This window comes from Notechis scutatus, chromosome 1 (genome assembly GCF_049901735.1).
Source record: "Notechis scutatus isolate UNSWTSFEM ecotype Mainland chromosome 1, rNotScu1.2, whole genome shotgun sequence".
In the NCBI taxonomy this organism is placed as follows: domain Eukaryota; kingdom Metazoa; phylum Chordata; class Lepidosauria; order Squamata; family Elapidae; genus Notechis; species Notechis scutatus.
Genome location: NC_142009.1, coordinates 47984998 through 47997954, shown reverse-complemented (window position 1 = coordinate 47997954; position 12957 = coordinate 47984998). Strand labels below are relative to the sequence as shown.

General features: G+C 37.1%; 1 protein-coding gene across 3 annotated transcripts in view; it reads left to right on the top strand.

Moving 5' to 3' along the window:
* Positions 1-12957, top strand: part of UBR2 (ubiquitin protein ligase E3 component n-recognin 2) — a 78599-nt gene that overhangs the window by 31828 nt on the left and 33814 nt on the right. For all 3 annotated transcript variants that reach the window (XM_026683285.2, XM_026683295.2, XM_087963170.1), the window contains 6 exons: positions 5748-5911; positions 5994-6093; positions 6520-6648; positions 8175-8358; positions 11016-11077; positions 11308-11418. In XM_026683285.2, coding sequence (XP_026539070.2) covers positions 5748-5911; positions 5994-6093; positions 6520-6648; positions 8175-8358; positions 11016-11077; positions 11308-11418 — 750 coding nt within the window. The remainder of the gene's footprint in view (positions 1-5747; positions 5912-5993; positions 6094-6519; positions 6649-8174; positions 8359-11015; positions 11078-11307; positions 11419-12957) is intronic.

Sequence of the window (12957 nt, the reverse complement as noted above, 5' to 3'; positions counted from 1 at the left end):
AACTATGTTTCATGGTCAATGAAATGTAGTTTACTTCTACGCAGAGAAGGTTTGTGGGACATTATAGCAAACCCACCAGATGTGAGTAGCTGGGATCCTGCTAATGATGATGATAAAGAAAAGTTACAAGACTTTAAACTGAAGAATGAGCAGGCTTTATGCATCATAGGACTGACTCTCTGTGATCAGCAGCTTGTCCATATTCGTGGAGAAGAAAATGCTGCAAACTGCTGGGAGAACCTCAGGAAGATTTATGTTCGGGACAGTGTAGGAGCACATATAAATCTTACACGGAAGCTTTTTCGAACGCATCTTCAGAGGAATGGAGATATGTTAGTTCATTTAAACTGTATGAAGAGCATTTTTCAAGATTTGCAAGAAAAGAGCTTATATTTAATGAACTGCAACAAGTCTACATAATATTATCTTCATTAGATCAAAGCTATGATGACTATGTGACTTCGTTAGAGGTATTGCCAAAAGAAAGCCTCTCATTAACCGAGATTACAGGCAGGCTACTAGAAGAAGCCAGAAGAAGGCGTGAGCGTGACGAGCTGAGAGAAGATAAGAAAGAAGAGAAATTATCTTCAAAGCTTGAAAGAAACCAGCAAAGCAAAGTAAAGCACCTGGAAGAAGAGAATTTATCTTCAACAGCATACACAATTAAAAAGTGTTTTAATTGTGGGAGGCAGAGGACATTTGGCAAGATTCTGCAAAAGAGAAAAAGCCAGAATGTAAAAAGCCAAAGAAAGCATTTGAACTAGCCACGTTTAGCAACTCTGATGTGAAGAATAATCTATGGGTGGTTGACAGTGGCGCATCCCACTGCATCACAAGAGATAAGACAAAATTTATAAAAATGTCTACAAGTTCTCAACATATATCACTTGCCAATGGCTGGAACCTGAAAGCGAAAGGTCAAGGTTTTGCACGTTGTCCGTACATAAACCAGGATATAAAAATGTTGTATGTACCGCAACTAAAGTTTAATTTGCTTTCAGTAAGGGTATTAGATAAATTAGGTTATGTAATTACTTTTAAGGATAATAATTGCATAATTGAAAAAGATAACAAAAGGGTAACTGCAGCTTTAAATGGAACATTATATGTCTTAGATAATAGTAAGAAAGGGAGGCTCAAACTGTATTTAATAATATAAAGCCTCATGAAGAATGTATCCATTTATTGCATAGGCGTTTGGGGCATGTAAATTTTAAAATGCTAAAACGTACAGTTGAGTTATCTGAAGGAATAAGTTTAAAACCTTGTGATAAATATTTACGTTGTAATGTTTGCTGTGAAGATAAGAGCAAGGTATTGCCTGCAAATAGGCTAAATGGTTTCAAAACAAAAGAACCTTTAGAAGTAGTATTTGCAGACATAATAGGTCCAAAGAAACCCAGTATGGGGGGTGCTAGATATGTACTGAGCATTATGGACCATTATTCTAGATATGGGTTTTGCTATTTAATGAAAAGCAAAACTGAAACATATCAACATTTTTTCAATTGGCTTAGGTTTGCTGAAAGAAAGTCTAAACGTAAACTGATAACCCTGGTGACAGATAATGGTACGGAATTTATTAATAACAAATTCCAGAACAGACTTAAGGTAGCTGGAATAGAGCATAAGAAGTCTGCTCCATACAGGCCAGAACATAATGCTTTTATTGAAAGAAGAGGCCAAACACTACAGGCAATGGTTAGAACAATGTTAAATGATTCTGGGTTACCTGATTCTTTGTGGGGGAGGCTACAATGTGTGCTAATAACATATTGAACAACGTTGTTAATACAACAACAGGTGAAATACCATTCACCAGATGGCATGGCAGGAAACCTGATCTAAGTTACCTGCACACATTTGGTGCACCAGCATGGGTGCATATTCCTGCACAACTCAGAAAAAAAAGGGCAACATAGAGCTAAAAGATTTTTCTTCGTTGGTTATCAGGCAAACCATAGGGCATATAGATTTTGGGGAAAAGGCACATCTAAAGTGTTATGTAGTGCTAGTGCCCAATTTCTAGAACATGAAGGATGGGAGAAATTAGAACAGGATGCCAATAGAGATGTAATTATTGAATCCTATAGAAATCCCATTAGTTATCCCTGTAACTTTAAAAATAAAGTAAAGAGACAAATACAGGATGAAATAGTGCCCATAAAGGAAGAAACAGATTCAATAGCTGAACAGGATGAGAAAGATGAACAGGTAGTAGTTCAACAAAGTCCTCCTGTAAGCCCTGTAATTCCCAGAAGAACTACACGTATATCTAGACCGCCTGATAGGTACCAGGCTAACACAGTGTGCCAGATTAATCAAGTTCCTAATTCTGTAGAAGAAATTAAAAAGTATCCTACTAAGGAAAAAGAAAGTTGGTATGCAGCAATGAATAAGGAACTGAATTCATTAAGAGATATGAAGGTGTATGAAAATGCCAAATTACCTGTAGGAAAGAAATCCATTGGCTGCAAATGGATATTTAAGATAAAAATAGATAAAGATGGTAATTTAATCCATAAGGCAAGGTTAGTAGCCCAAGGTTTTAGGCAGAATGCTAATGACTACGATGAGGTGTTTGCACCTAGTCTTAAGGCAGCAACCTTGAGAGCAGCTTTAGTGTGGGCAGCTAGTAAAAACTATATAGTTAACCATTTAGATGTGGAAACTGCTTACTTGCACGCCCCATTAAAACATATTATTTATATGAAAAACCTGTTGGTATTAAAAGTGAAAATAAGGATAATAATGATTGTTGGTTGTTAAAGAAAAGCCTCTATGGTCTAAAACAATCAGGCTATGAATGGAACCAGTATATTGTAAAGGAACTAGACAATATAGGATTTAAAGCTGGTTTAGCCGATCCATGTCTGTTTAAGAGGGAGACAAATGGGAAAGTATCATTATTATTACTATTCACAGATGACATTGCATTGATAACTGAAACTAATGATGAAGCAAATAAAATAATAGCATCATTAGGAAAGAGAATAAAGATCAAGCAATTAGGGAGATAAAGAAGTATCTCGGTTTGAATATAAATAAAACACGGAAAGGTTTTAAGATATCTCAGGAAGATAAGATAAGCAAATTACTAAAAGATTACAAGATGGAGCTTTGTAAGCCAGCTAAGACTCCAATGAGTCAGGAGTTTAGCAACACTGATGAACAAAGCCCTGAGTTTGATAAGGTGATTTATCAATCTTTAATTAGTAGTTTGAGTTATATTAGTAATTGGTCTAGACCAGATATTTCGTACTGCGTGAATCAGTTGGCTAGATTCAATTCTGCACCATGTGAAAGACACTGGATTGCAGCTAAGAGGATATTAAGATATCTTAAAAGACAATGAATTATTCATTGTATTTAGAACCAAAGGGTGATTTAATTCTAAGTGCATATGCAGATGCTAGCTTTGCATCAGAAAGAGACACTAGAAAGTCGACTTCAGGAACAGCCATAATGCTGGGTAATACATTAATAGGCTGGAAGTCAATAAGACAACAGCATATAAGTTTGTCTACTATGGAGGCAGAATTCTCCTGTTTATCATTGTTATGTACAGAATTAATAATGTATAAACAAATGTTAATTGATATAGGTATAACTGTAGATTATCCTATAATTATACATGAAGATAATCAGGCAGCAATTCAAATGGCCACAAATATTGGAGTAAAAACAAGGAGCAAGCATACAGATCTAAGATACCTAAACGTGAGACAATCTGTAAGAAGTAAGATGATTCAGCTAGAGTACTGTATGTCGGAGGACAATTTAGCTGATAATTTTACTAAAGCCCAAGGTGCCAGTAAGCACCAGGAGAGTTGTGAAAATTATGGGGTTAGATTGTAAAGGTATTATATATTTATTTCACCCAAAAGGGGAGTATGTTAGGTATAACATTGATACCAAATATGGTTTGGGTGAATAAATATATAAAACTTAGATATCATGGTTTAAGTGCTTATCACTTTAAGCACAATGCAGCAGGCAATTAGCCGATTAAGGGTGCGGTTAGAAGTTACAATATAAGGAAGCATTAGAAGCTGGAAAGCTTACTGACTGTAACTGTGTGTTGCTGTAACTGTTACTGTGTGTTGCTGCGACTAACTGTGATTACTGACTGTGAGTGCCTGTGACTGAACTGTTATTGTTTGCTACTGTTTGCTGATTTACTGCGTAATTCTACTGAATATCCAGCGTTTGTTTCTCTGGAGAGTGAAACCGGAGGAGGAGAAGATATCTTTATCGGCTGATAAAGATATTGCAAGGACTCTTAACTTGGACAATACTAGTGAGTCTTACTGGATGGAAATACTGTGAATGACTTAATGGACTGAATGACAATGCTTAAACTCTAACTGGATTAAAAACTATTTAAACTACAAACAGTGTTTGTGTTCAGTGTGTGTATACTCTGGGGCCCTTCCGCTCTCCTTTGGTTGCCTGGTTTGACTACTGCTGCAATACTCTTCTAGGGGTTTATCCCCAAACCCTAACAGGGGGTGTCTTAAGTCAGAGGGTCTGTGAAGTCAAAAATATTTTTAATTTATAATATGGTAAATATTGATAGATATAGTCCATGTAAACAAAAGCTATTTGGGGTCTTCAATCATTTTTTTAAAAAGGGAACATTTGGGAACCATTGTACTATACAAAGCCAAGAACAGTCTTTGAGTGAAGGAAGTACATACCCTGTCTTAGACTACAGCAGGGGTCCCCAACCGCCGGTCCGCGGACCGGTACCGGGCCGCGGAACAAGCCTTACCGGGTCGCTGGTTGCTGGGCGCCGCCATCTTTTTGGTAAAAAAGCAATTTTTCTTCAAAAGATGGCGGCGCCAGCGTTGGTGAGCTTTTCCGGTAGAAAGCCATTTCTACCCGAAAAGCTCACCAGAAGCGCTGGCGCCGCCATATTTGACGAAAAATCACTTCCGTGACGCCACCGGAAGTGATTTTCAAAAAAGATGGCGGCGCCCAGCTGACGCCGGAACCGGGCCGCGGCGCCCAGCTGACGCCGGAACCGGGCCGCGGCGTCGAAAAGGTTGGGCATCCCTGGACTACAGGACACAAATAGTCATTTGAAGTTACATAGAAGTAAATTCTGCTTGACTGCTCTACTATTTACTCCACTAATATAAAAGCTGTTCAGCAGTGAAACCATTTATCTAAGGAGATGGATGTGTCAAAGCAGAGGGTAAACATCTGCCTGAGATACTTTGATTTTTGTACCTGCATTGGTTAAGGGATGGAACTCAGTAGTAGAAAGCTGCCTTGCAATTTGATTCTATTCATATTTTGGAGAAATAAGGGTGGATCCTCTGAAATTATCTCAATAGCGCACGTTGTAAAAATGTGCGCTGTTGAGATAATTGCAAAGCCACATAATTTCAGCAAATTTGTATGTTGTTCATGTTATAAGCAATTGTAAAAAAAATGAATGTGATCACTTCATGAGATTAGAGTACTTAACCAGCAGATGTTTATTCTTAATGGATGATATTAATTATGATTCAAGTTTCAGAATAATGATATCTTTATTTAAAAATAAAGTTTTTAGAGGCATGGATTTCTAACAATTTATCCAATCCTTCCTTTAATTATCTTGGAACATGATGATTCCACTGGTTTCCCATTCAGGAACTATTTGCCATTTGGTGCTGAAAAGAACTGCATTTGACGTACAAATAATTGTTTCTGCAGCTTCTGATTAAAACACACTTTCAAATGTACTTTTGCTATAGGCAAGAATGTTAATTATAGAAGAAAATCTCCTGACTACTATAATCTCAACATTTATGGATCATTTACGACATAGAGATATACAGGGGAGATTTCAGTTTGAACGGTATACTGCACTACAGGCATTCAAATTCCGACGAGTCCAAAGCCTGATTCTGGATTTAAAGTAAGTGAGTTTTTAAAAATCAGGAAATATAATTTTATATAAATACAAAATCAGCCTGAAAATTTATTTTTGCTGTACATAGGTATGTGCTGATAAGCAAGCCAACTGAGTGGTCAGATCAACTGAGGCAAAAATTTCTAGATGGCTTTGATGTCTTCTTGGAATTGCTGAGGTGTATGCAAGTAAGTAATATAGAAAAATAGTACCATATTAATTGCATGATTACGAACAAGATAGTGAAAATTGTTTGTTATATAATTGTTATATTTCCAATACCTTTTAAATTAGGTTTCTTTTTTCTTGGTGATAGAATAGAGTTTCAGTAAAGCTATTTTTTCTACAGTCCTCTTTATTAATCAAGATTTTCTTGTGAAGAATTGTTGAACCTTATGAAGTGAGATCCTAGAAGCTATAAGGTGGTAAACCAGAATTGTAATGGATATAATTTTGAGCATCTCGGGTTTGTTTAGCTCCTCCATCACAAATAAAATTAGCATTAGCAAACCACAGACAGCCATTTTTCTATCTTTGCTATAGACAGTCACTAGGCAAAGATTTGCTGGGTCTTAGCATTAATACTTCTTTGTTGTTTTCATCTGTGTCTGAAGGGCATGGATCCAATAACTCGCCAAGTAGGACAGCATATTGAAATGGAACCAGAGTGGGAAGCTGCATTCACGCTGCAGATGAAATTAACACATGTTATCTCAATGATGCAAGATTGGTGTGCTTTAGATGTAAGTTGTTAAAATGTTTCAAATATATTTGAATGAGGGCAATAAAGAACTCTCAAGATTTCTTTATATGATTTGTATCAGTAAGATTGTGTTGCTTAAAATGGAAATTCAAATGCCCATGATTTTTAAGCAGGAAACATTGGAGTAAAATAAATTAACACACAATCTTCAGGTTTCGGCTTGGGTGTATTTCAGAAGGAATAAAAGGAAAAGGGGATGCTCATTAGTATGAGATTAATTATTTCATGCAAAAGTTACTGTGAGATACCTATTTGTAGCTACAGTTTTGTGTTCCCTCTCTAATTTTCTTTGGATAATTTAGAGCAGAGGTGTCAAACTCATGTCTTCACAGCAGTGTCGCATGATGTATTGGGACTTTTTCCCCCTTTGCCAAACTAGGCATGGGCCTGGCACCCCTGATTTAGAGGTTCTTTAGAACAGGGAATAAATTAAAGGGGAAATTCTCCCTATTTTACTGATTGAAAACTTAGGCAGTTAAAAAAAATTGTCATTAGCAAAGAGGCACAAATGAATCAGAGATGCACAGAATGGATTGGATAAAATTCATACTATTGTAGCTGATTCTGTGGATAACAAATGATCAATTATTTAGAAATATATATGTAGCTGAGGTAAATCTTAGTATTTGAACAAACTGATACAATGAGAAGTAGTTTGAAAAATGTTCTAGTTTCACTTTTTTTGCCTATCTCTTAAAATGGTATCCAGAATGTGAATGTGGTTGGATGCATTTTGTTTAAAGAAACAAGAATAGTTTTGATAGCTTCAGACATGGCAGGAAATCACTGTATGTGAGGAAAAGAGGTAAAATTCATTATTACTAGATTTTTTTTTTAGAAAGAGACACGCCATATACTTCAGTCTTATACTTCAGTCTTCTTGCAAGTACTATTGTTTATATAGCTATACATGGAATGGTGATAGCACGTATGAAGAACCACAAGATTTACGGATATAATGTATAAGAAAAGGTAGAGTGCAATTCGGAAAATGAAATGTACTAATGAGGACTCACTTAATTGGGATGCAAATGAAATCTAATGAGCTCTCTCTGTCAAAGCCATCTTCTCTACTCTCTAGAAGTCTGCTCTAGGGTGAAATGATAAAATACCCTAGAAGAAAGTCCTAAAAATACTACAGCTCTCATTGCAAAGCAAGGCCTAGAGGCTAGAACAGAAAATTTTCCCTCACCAGTACTTTTTTCTCTTATTTGGAGTTTTAAAAAAAAACAGAATTACAAGTGTCTTATATGCGCTTCCTATGTTATTATTTCTGCCACTAAAGTTTTATTTATAAGATGGAATTGTATACCTTCTGCTGCCTACTATGATACAGTTCCAACAGTTATTGAAACAGCATTGGCCAATACATTTCAAATAGGTTAGATAAATTTTACCTTGATGCAATTTTTCACTTGTTTAACTTGATCACAAATGCATGATAATTTTGTTAAAATTTTAAGAGCTGTGTTTTCTGTAAACATAATTTACCTTTAATCTTTATAGGAAAAAGTGCTTATTGAAGCATATAAGAAATGTTTGACTGCTTTGATGCAATGCCACTGTGGTTTTACTGATGGAGAACAACCTATTGAACTCAGCATGTGTGGACATTCAGTTGAAACTATTAGATACTGTGTTTCTCAGGAAAAAGTTAGCATTCATCTTCCTGTTTCCCGTTTACTTGCAGGTGAGACCTAAATTGCTTAGTTGATTTGGTGGTTAATTTTTAATATGGTTTGTTTTCATAACTATAGCACAAATTTTGTCTTTTGCTTGCTATCTTTGTGGGTGGGAAATGAAGTGAATTCACTTTATAACAAAGACATGAGCTAGTAAGCTGTATGAAACTGAGTTTCTTTGATATTTCAGGTTCAAATTAAATTATTCTTACTATTATAGCAACTTATCACAAATGTGTAAACACACACACACACTATAATACACTATATTTTAGATGTAGCTAAATCGTAGATACTATAAGGAGTGCTATCCACTTCTGTTGGTTCAAGGGCCACAAAAGATTTTGGGTAAAAGTTAAAAGCCATACTTTAAAAATGGTTCATTTGTGAGATAAATTGGATTGGTTAAGCAATTATATTTTCTCCCTAAAATGCAAAAACTTTTCCCAAATTTTTATTCCATCTACTTTGTGGATGTGGAAAACATTGAAGCCACAAAAGTGTTTGCATGGTTCCCAGGCTACATTTTTTGTAATCTTGATGTGAGGCTTGTCCAGAAATTATGTTGCTTATCATGTCCTAGCAAAACCAAGATTCAGTCTATAATATGTCAGTAGTATGTCAGTCTGTTAGTTTTGTATTCATAGGCAAACTATAAACTCGTTGCTTCTCAAGACATACCACACACTATAAATGCATACTGTAATTGTCTTTGATTGTAAAGGTTGAAGATCTCACAAGCTGAGTCTAAAACAATGTTATAACATTCCAATAATGGGGTGTAAGTTTTCATCCTCATAAAAGTAATTTAAGTTCATGTAATACTTGGTCAGTATTCTGCCCAGTCTGGTTGTAATATATGGAGTAGGAATGTAGCACCTATCTGCCATCCTTTAAACAGATATGACTTTTTCTAGGATCTACACCTGTACCAGTTTTGAAAATAACTTACTCTAGTAATGTAATTGTTCTTCCTAATTGGGGTTGAATTGGGGTAATGCTCCTTTCTTGGTTCTTTAAACTCTATCATTAGCCGTATTTACCATTGATTATAATAGCCTTCTGAGTAGCTTAAGAAAATGGATAACTGTGTCACTACATTACAATGTTTCAGACTTTCACTAAGTAGACCAGGGATGTCAAACTGGATTTTTTCGAGGGCCAGATCAGCATTATATATCCTCCGCGGGCTGCCCAAGGGGCGGGGGGAGAGGGATGGATCCCTCCTGCAGCACTTTGTGGGCCAAAATGGGGCTCATGGGGACCATGCACGGTTTGGCCAGCAAAGTGCTGCAGGAGGCTGTCCAGGCTGAAAACAGGGCATGGGGAGCCTCGTGTGGCCTCCCGCACCATATTTGGCTGGCAGAATGCTGTAGGAGATATCCATGCCGAAATTGCATTGTGTGGGTGTTAGGGATATACCCTAGCAGAATGTGCACAGCAGTCAGGCATTCAGGCGAATATGAGAGAAAGCGTTTTTAGTTTACACACTCAGTAAAAACGGATACACTGTCTTAGTTGAATAGTTTATTCCATTAAGAGTTTAGCAGGGTCAAACAGTCCAAATATCATTCACTAGTGTTCAGTCAGTTCAGTCCGGAGATTGTTCAATTGCAAAAATCCAGTGTCGAAAAAAAAGGTCAGTTAACTTACAATGTCAATCCATAAATCAGTCCAGTAAATATCTTCTCACAGTAGATTAGATATGCAGCATTCAAAACTCTTTCCTCCTTCGGACGTCAGCAACAGGGAACACGCAGAACAATCAACCATCAATCCAGTAGCAATCCAGGTTCTCTAGCTCCCTCTTATGGCAGTTTTTCAACCGCACCCAAATTATATCATTTAGAGTTTAAAGTGAAAAACACATTTAAACTTTGCTATCATGGTTTATATATTATTTACCCAAACAACGTTAGGTAACTATGGTTATTCCACTTACTGCCCCTCTGCACCCCGTTTTGGCTGCCAGAGGTACCACGGACCGGTCCTTTGCTATTTCCAGGCTGGCCCCACGGGCCAAATTTAGGCACTCTAAAAGAGGTCATCTGCTCATCACCACTCTGGTGATGCTGTAGGAACCTTGATACAGTGTCTGGAGGCTATGAGAAACTGGATGGTAAAGAAAAAACTGAAATTGAATTCCTCCAAGTCAATGTTGATGAATATCCAGAAATGAACTGGCTTTCTGTCACTTCTGGCTATGACTTTGGACAGAGTAATGCTCCTTTGAAGAAGCAAGCCTGTGATTTGGTGATTGTCCTAGTCTCATGGTTACTGCTTAATCAGCAGGTGGAAACTATGTCTAGAAGAACTTTTGCTGATCCTTGGCTGGTGCACCAGTTGCAACCTTTCTTGGAATTGGAAGTCTTATGGCACTAACTCACATTGTAATCATCTCTGTGTCTTCTAAAAATGGCTGCTATTGAAAACCACCTTTGAAACTACATTTGCTTATAAAATATAGCAATTTCCTTACTGATAAGTGAGAGTCATTATTACAGTTATGTGACATTGATTCTTTGGATGCTACATTGTCCACCAGCAGACTTCCAAATGCTGTCCAAAGTGATGTTTTTTTAAATTTATAAAGCTTTCATGGCTCAATACTAGATATTTCTAGGACAGTCTTTTTCAAGTAGAATGCATTTTTGTTTTAATATAGGTCTGCATGCACTTTTGAGCAGAACAGAAGTAGCATACAAGTTTCCAGAGCAACTACCAATGGTGAGTAATATTATGTTAATAAACCTCTAAGAGTGGGGTATTTTAGTAAAAAACAACAACCCTGAACTGTTAGTTGGGGAAATCCAGAGGTGACAGTGCCTATAGTTCAGTGAACCACTAGAGGTAATAGGTATAACTTCCTATATTTTAAGTCATGGAAATGAATTTTTGAATGCTTTTTAAAAACATAAAACAAATACATTGAGTTTTGTGTTTATCTTCAATTACAGAGTGAACTTAGTCCTCCTATGTTAATAGAACATCCCCTGCGATGTCTAGTTCTGTGCGCCCAAGTTCATGCTGGAATGTGGCGGAGAAATGGATTTTCACTTGTTAATCAGGTAAGTCCTAAACGGGAAAAAATTATTTAATCTTTTTCTTTTACCCGAGAACCATAGAATAGTTTTATTTCCTTATTGCTAAAGAGTAAAGTGCTCTGCATAAATGATTAATTTTAAATCTATCATCTGATTATTTTACATGTTTTCCTAAATGTGTTTATCAAGGGTAGTTTTCTTGAACTGAAAAAGCTTGTTTATTTATTTGTATGTATATATGTCGCATTCAATATGTGTGACACTGAATTTTGATAATAAATATATGAAGTTTTAATCACTTCCGGAAGCTGTGGTACATTTTTTTTATCTCAACTTTATTATTTTTTATAAATAACTGAAGATGGCAAACATCCCTAATACTCCTTTCCCCTACTATTTTCCCCACTATAACAACTCGGTGAGGTGAGGTGAGAAAGCATGACTGACCCAAAGCCACCAGCTGGCTTTCATGCCTAAGGCAGAGCTAAAGTTCACAAATTCCTGGTTTCTAGCCTATGGCCTTTACCATAGACAAAAAGGATTTAATCTATAGGATCACATGAGGAATCTACTGTGCACTTTGCAGGTGGAGTCTCTTGCATTTGTTCTACATTGGACTCTGGCTTTAGGCCAGTGCCAATGGAGGTTACAGGGCTAAATTTTGGAAGGTTATCTGAGGGGAGTTTGATCCCGTTGCACCTGAGGATGTGAACAGGGCTTTTGCAACTGCTAGTTTGACCATCTCAGCATTCCATGTGTCTCCTGGCTGGCTAAGGTTGCCTGGTGGAGACACAATTGGTTTTGGGAGGTGGTTACTAATTCCTTAAGTGAGGTGTGGTCCCATCGGCTCTCAAGGAGGTGGTGGTGCAACCCAACCAGTAATGACCCCTTCAGGAAAGGGTGCACCACCACAAGGGGAGAGGGTCCCCTTCAAGAGAGGGTGTAAAAACCCTCTGACAAGTTTTGAGTCTGTCAGTTAACCTCTCATTTTTGGCTATGGTTATTGTTGAGGTAATTCCCCATTAGGAGAATGAGCGCACACAGGGAGACGTAGTGAGAATGGTGAAGAATAACACACAACCAGCACACAGATACACTGTATAGTAAAATGTAGGTTTTTACTTCCAGTAAACGGTAAGCAAAGTTCAACAAACAATCCAAGTCATACACAGTTATAGCAGTCAGTTTTCAGTCCAGGGATCATCCAAATATCAAAGTCCAGTATCAAAAGCAGTTCAGTAATAGACTCACATCAATCCAAGACTAATGATGATCAGCAACAGTCAATAGGGAAATGCAGGAATGGCAACACTCTCCAGAACAGGACTAAACAACTCAGATTTCTGGCTCCATCTTATGGCCATTTGAGGAACCACACCCAATTACAATTTTAGCATTCCCTTAAAGAGACAGTATTAAAACGTCTATCCTGGTTTATATATTTTCCAACCCAACTGTTAGGTGACTTACATTCCTAACAGTTATGTAAAAGGTGGTCGCCTGGCAGCTGCCTAGGACCGTGGATGAAGTGGGTTATATGGATCCTTTTCAGTTAGAGTTCAG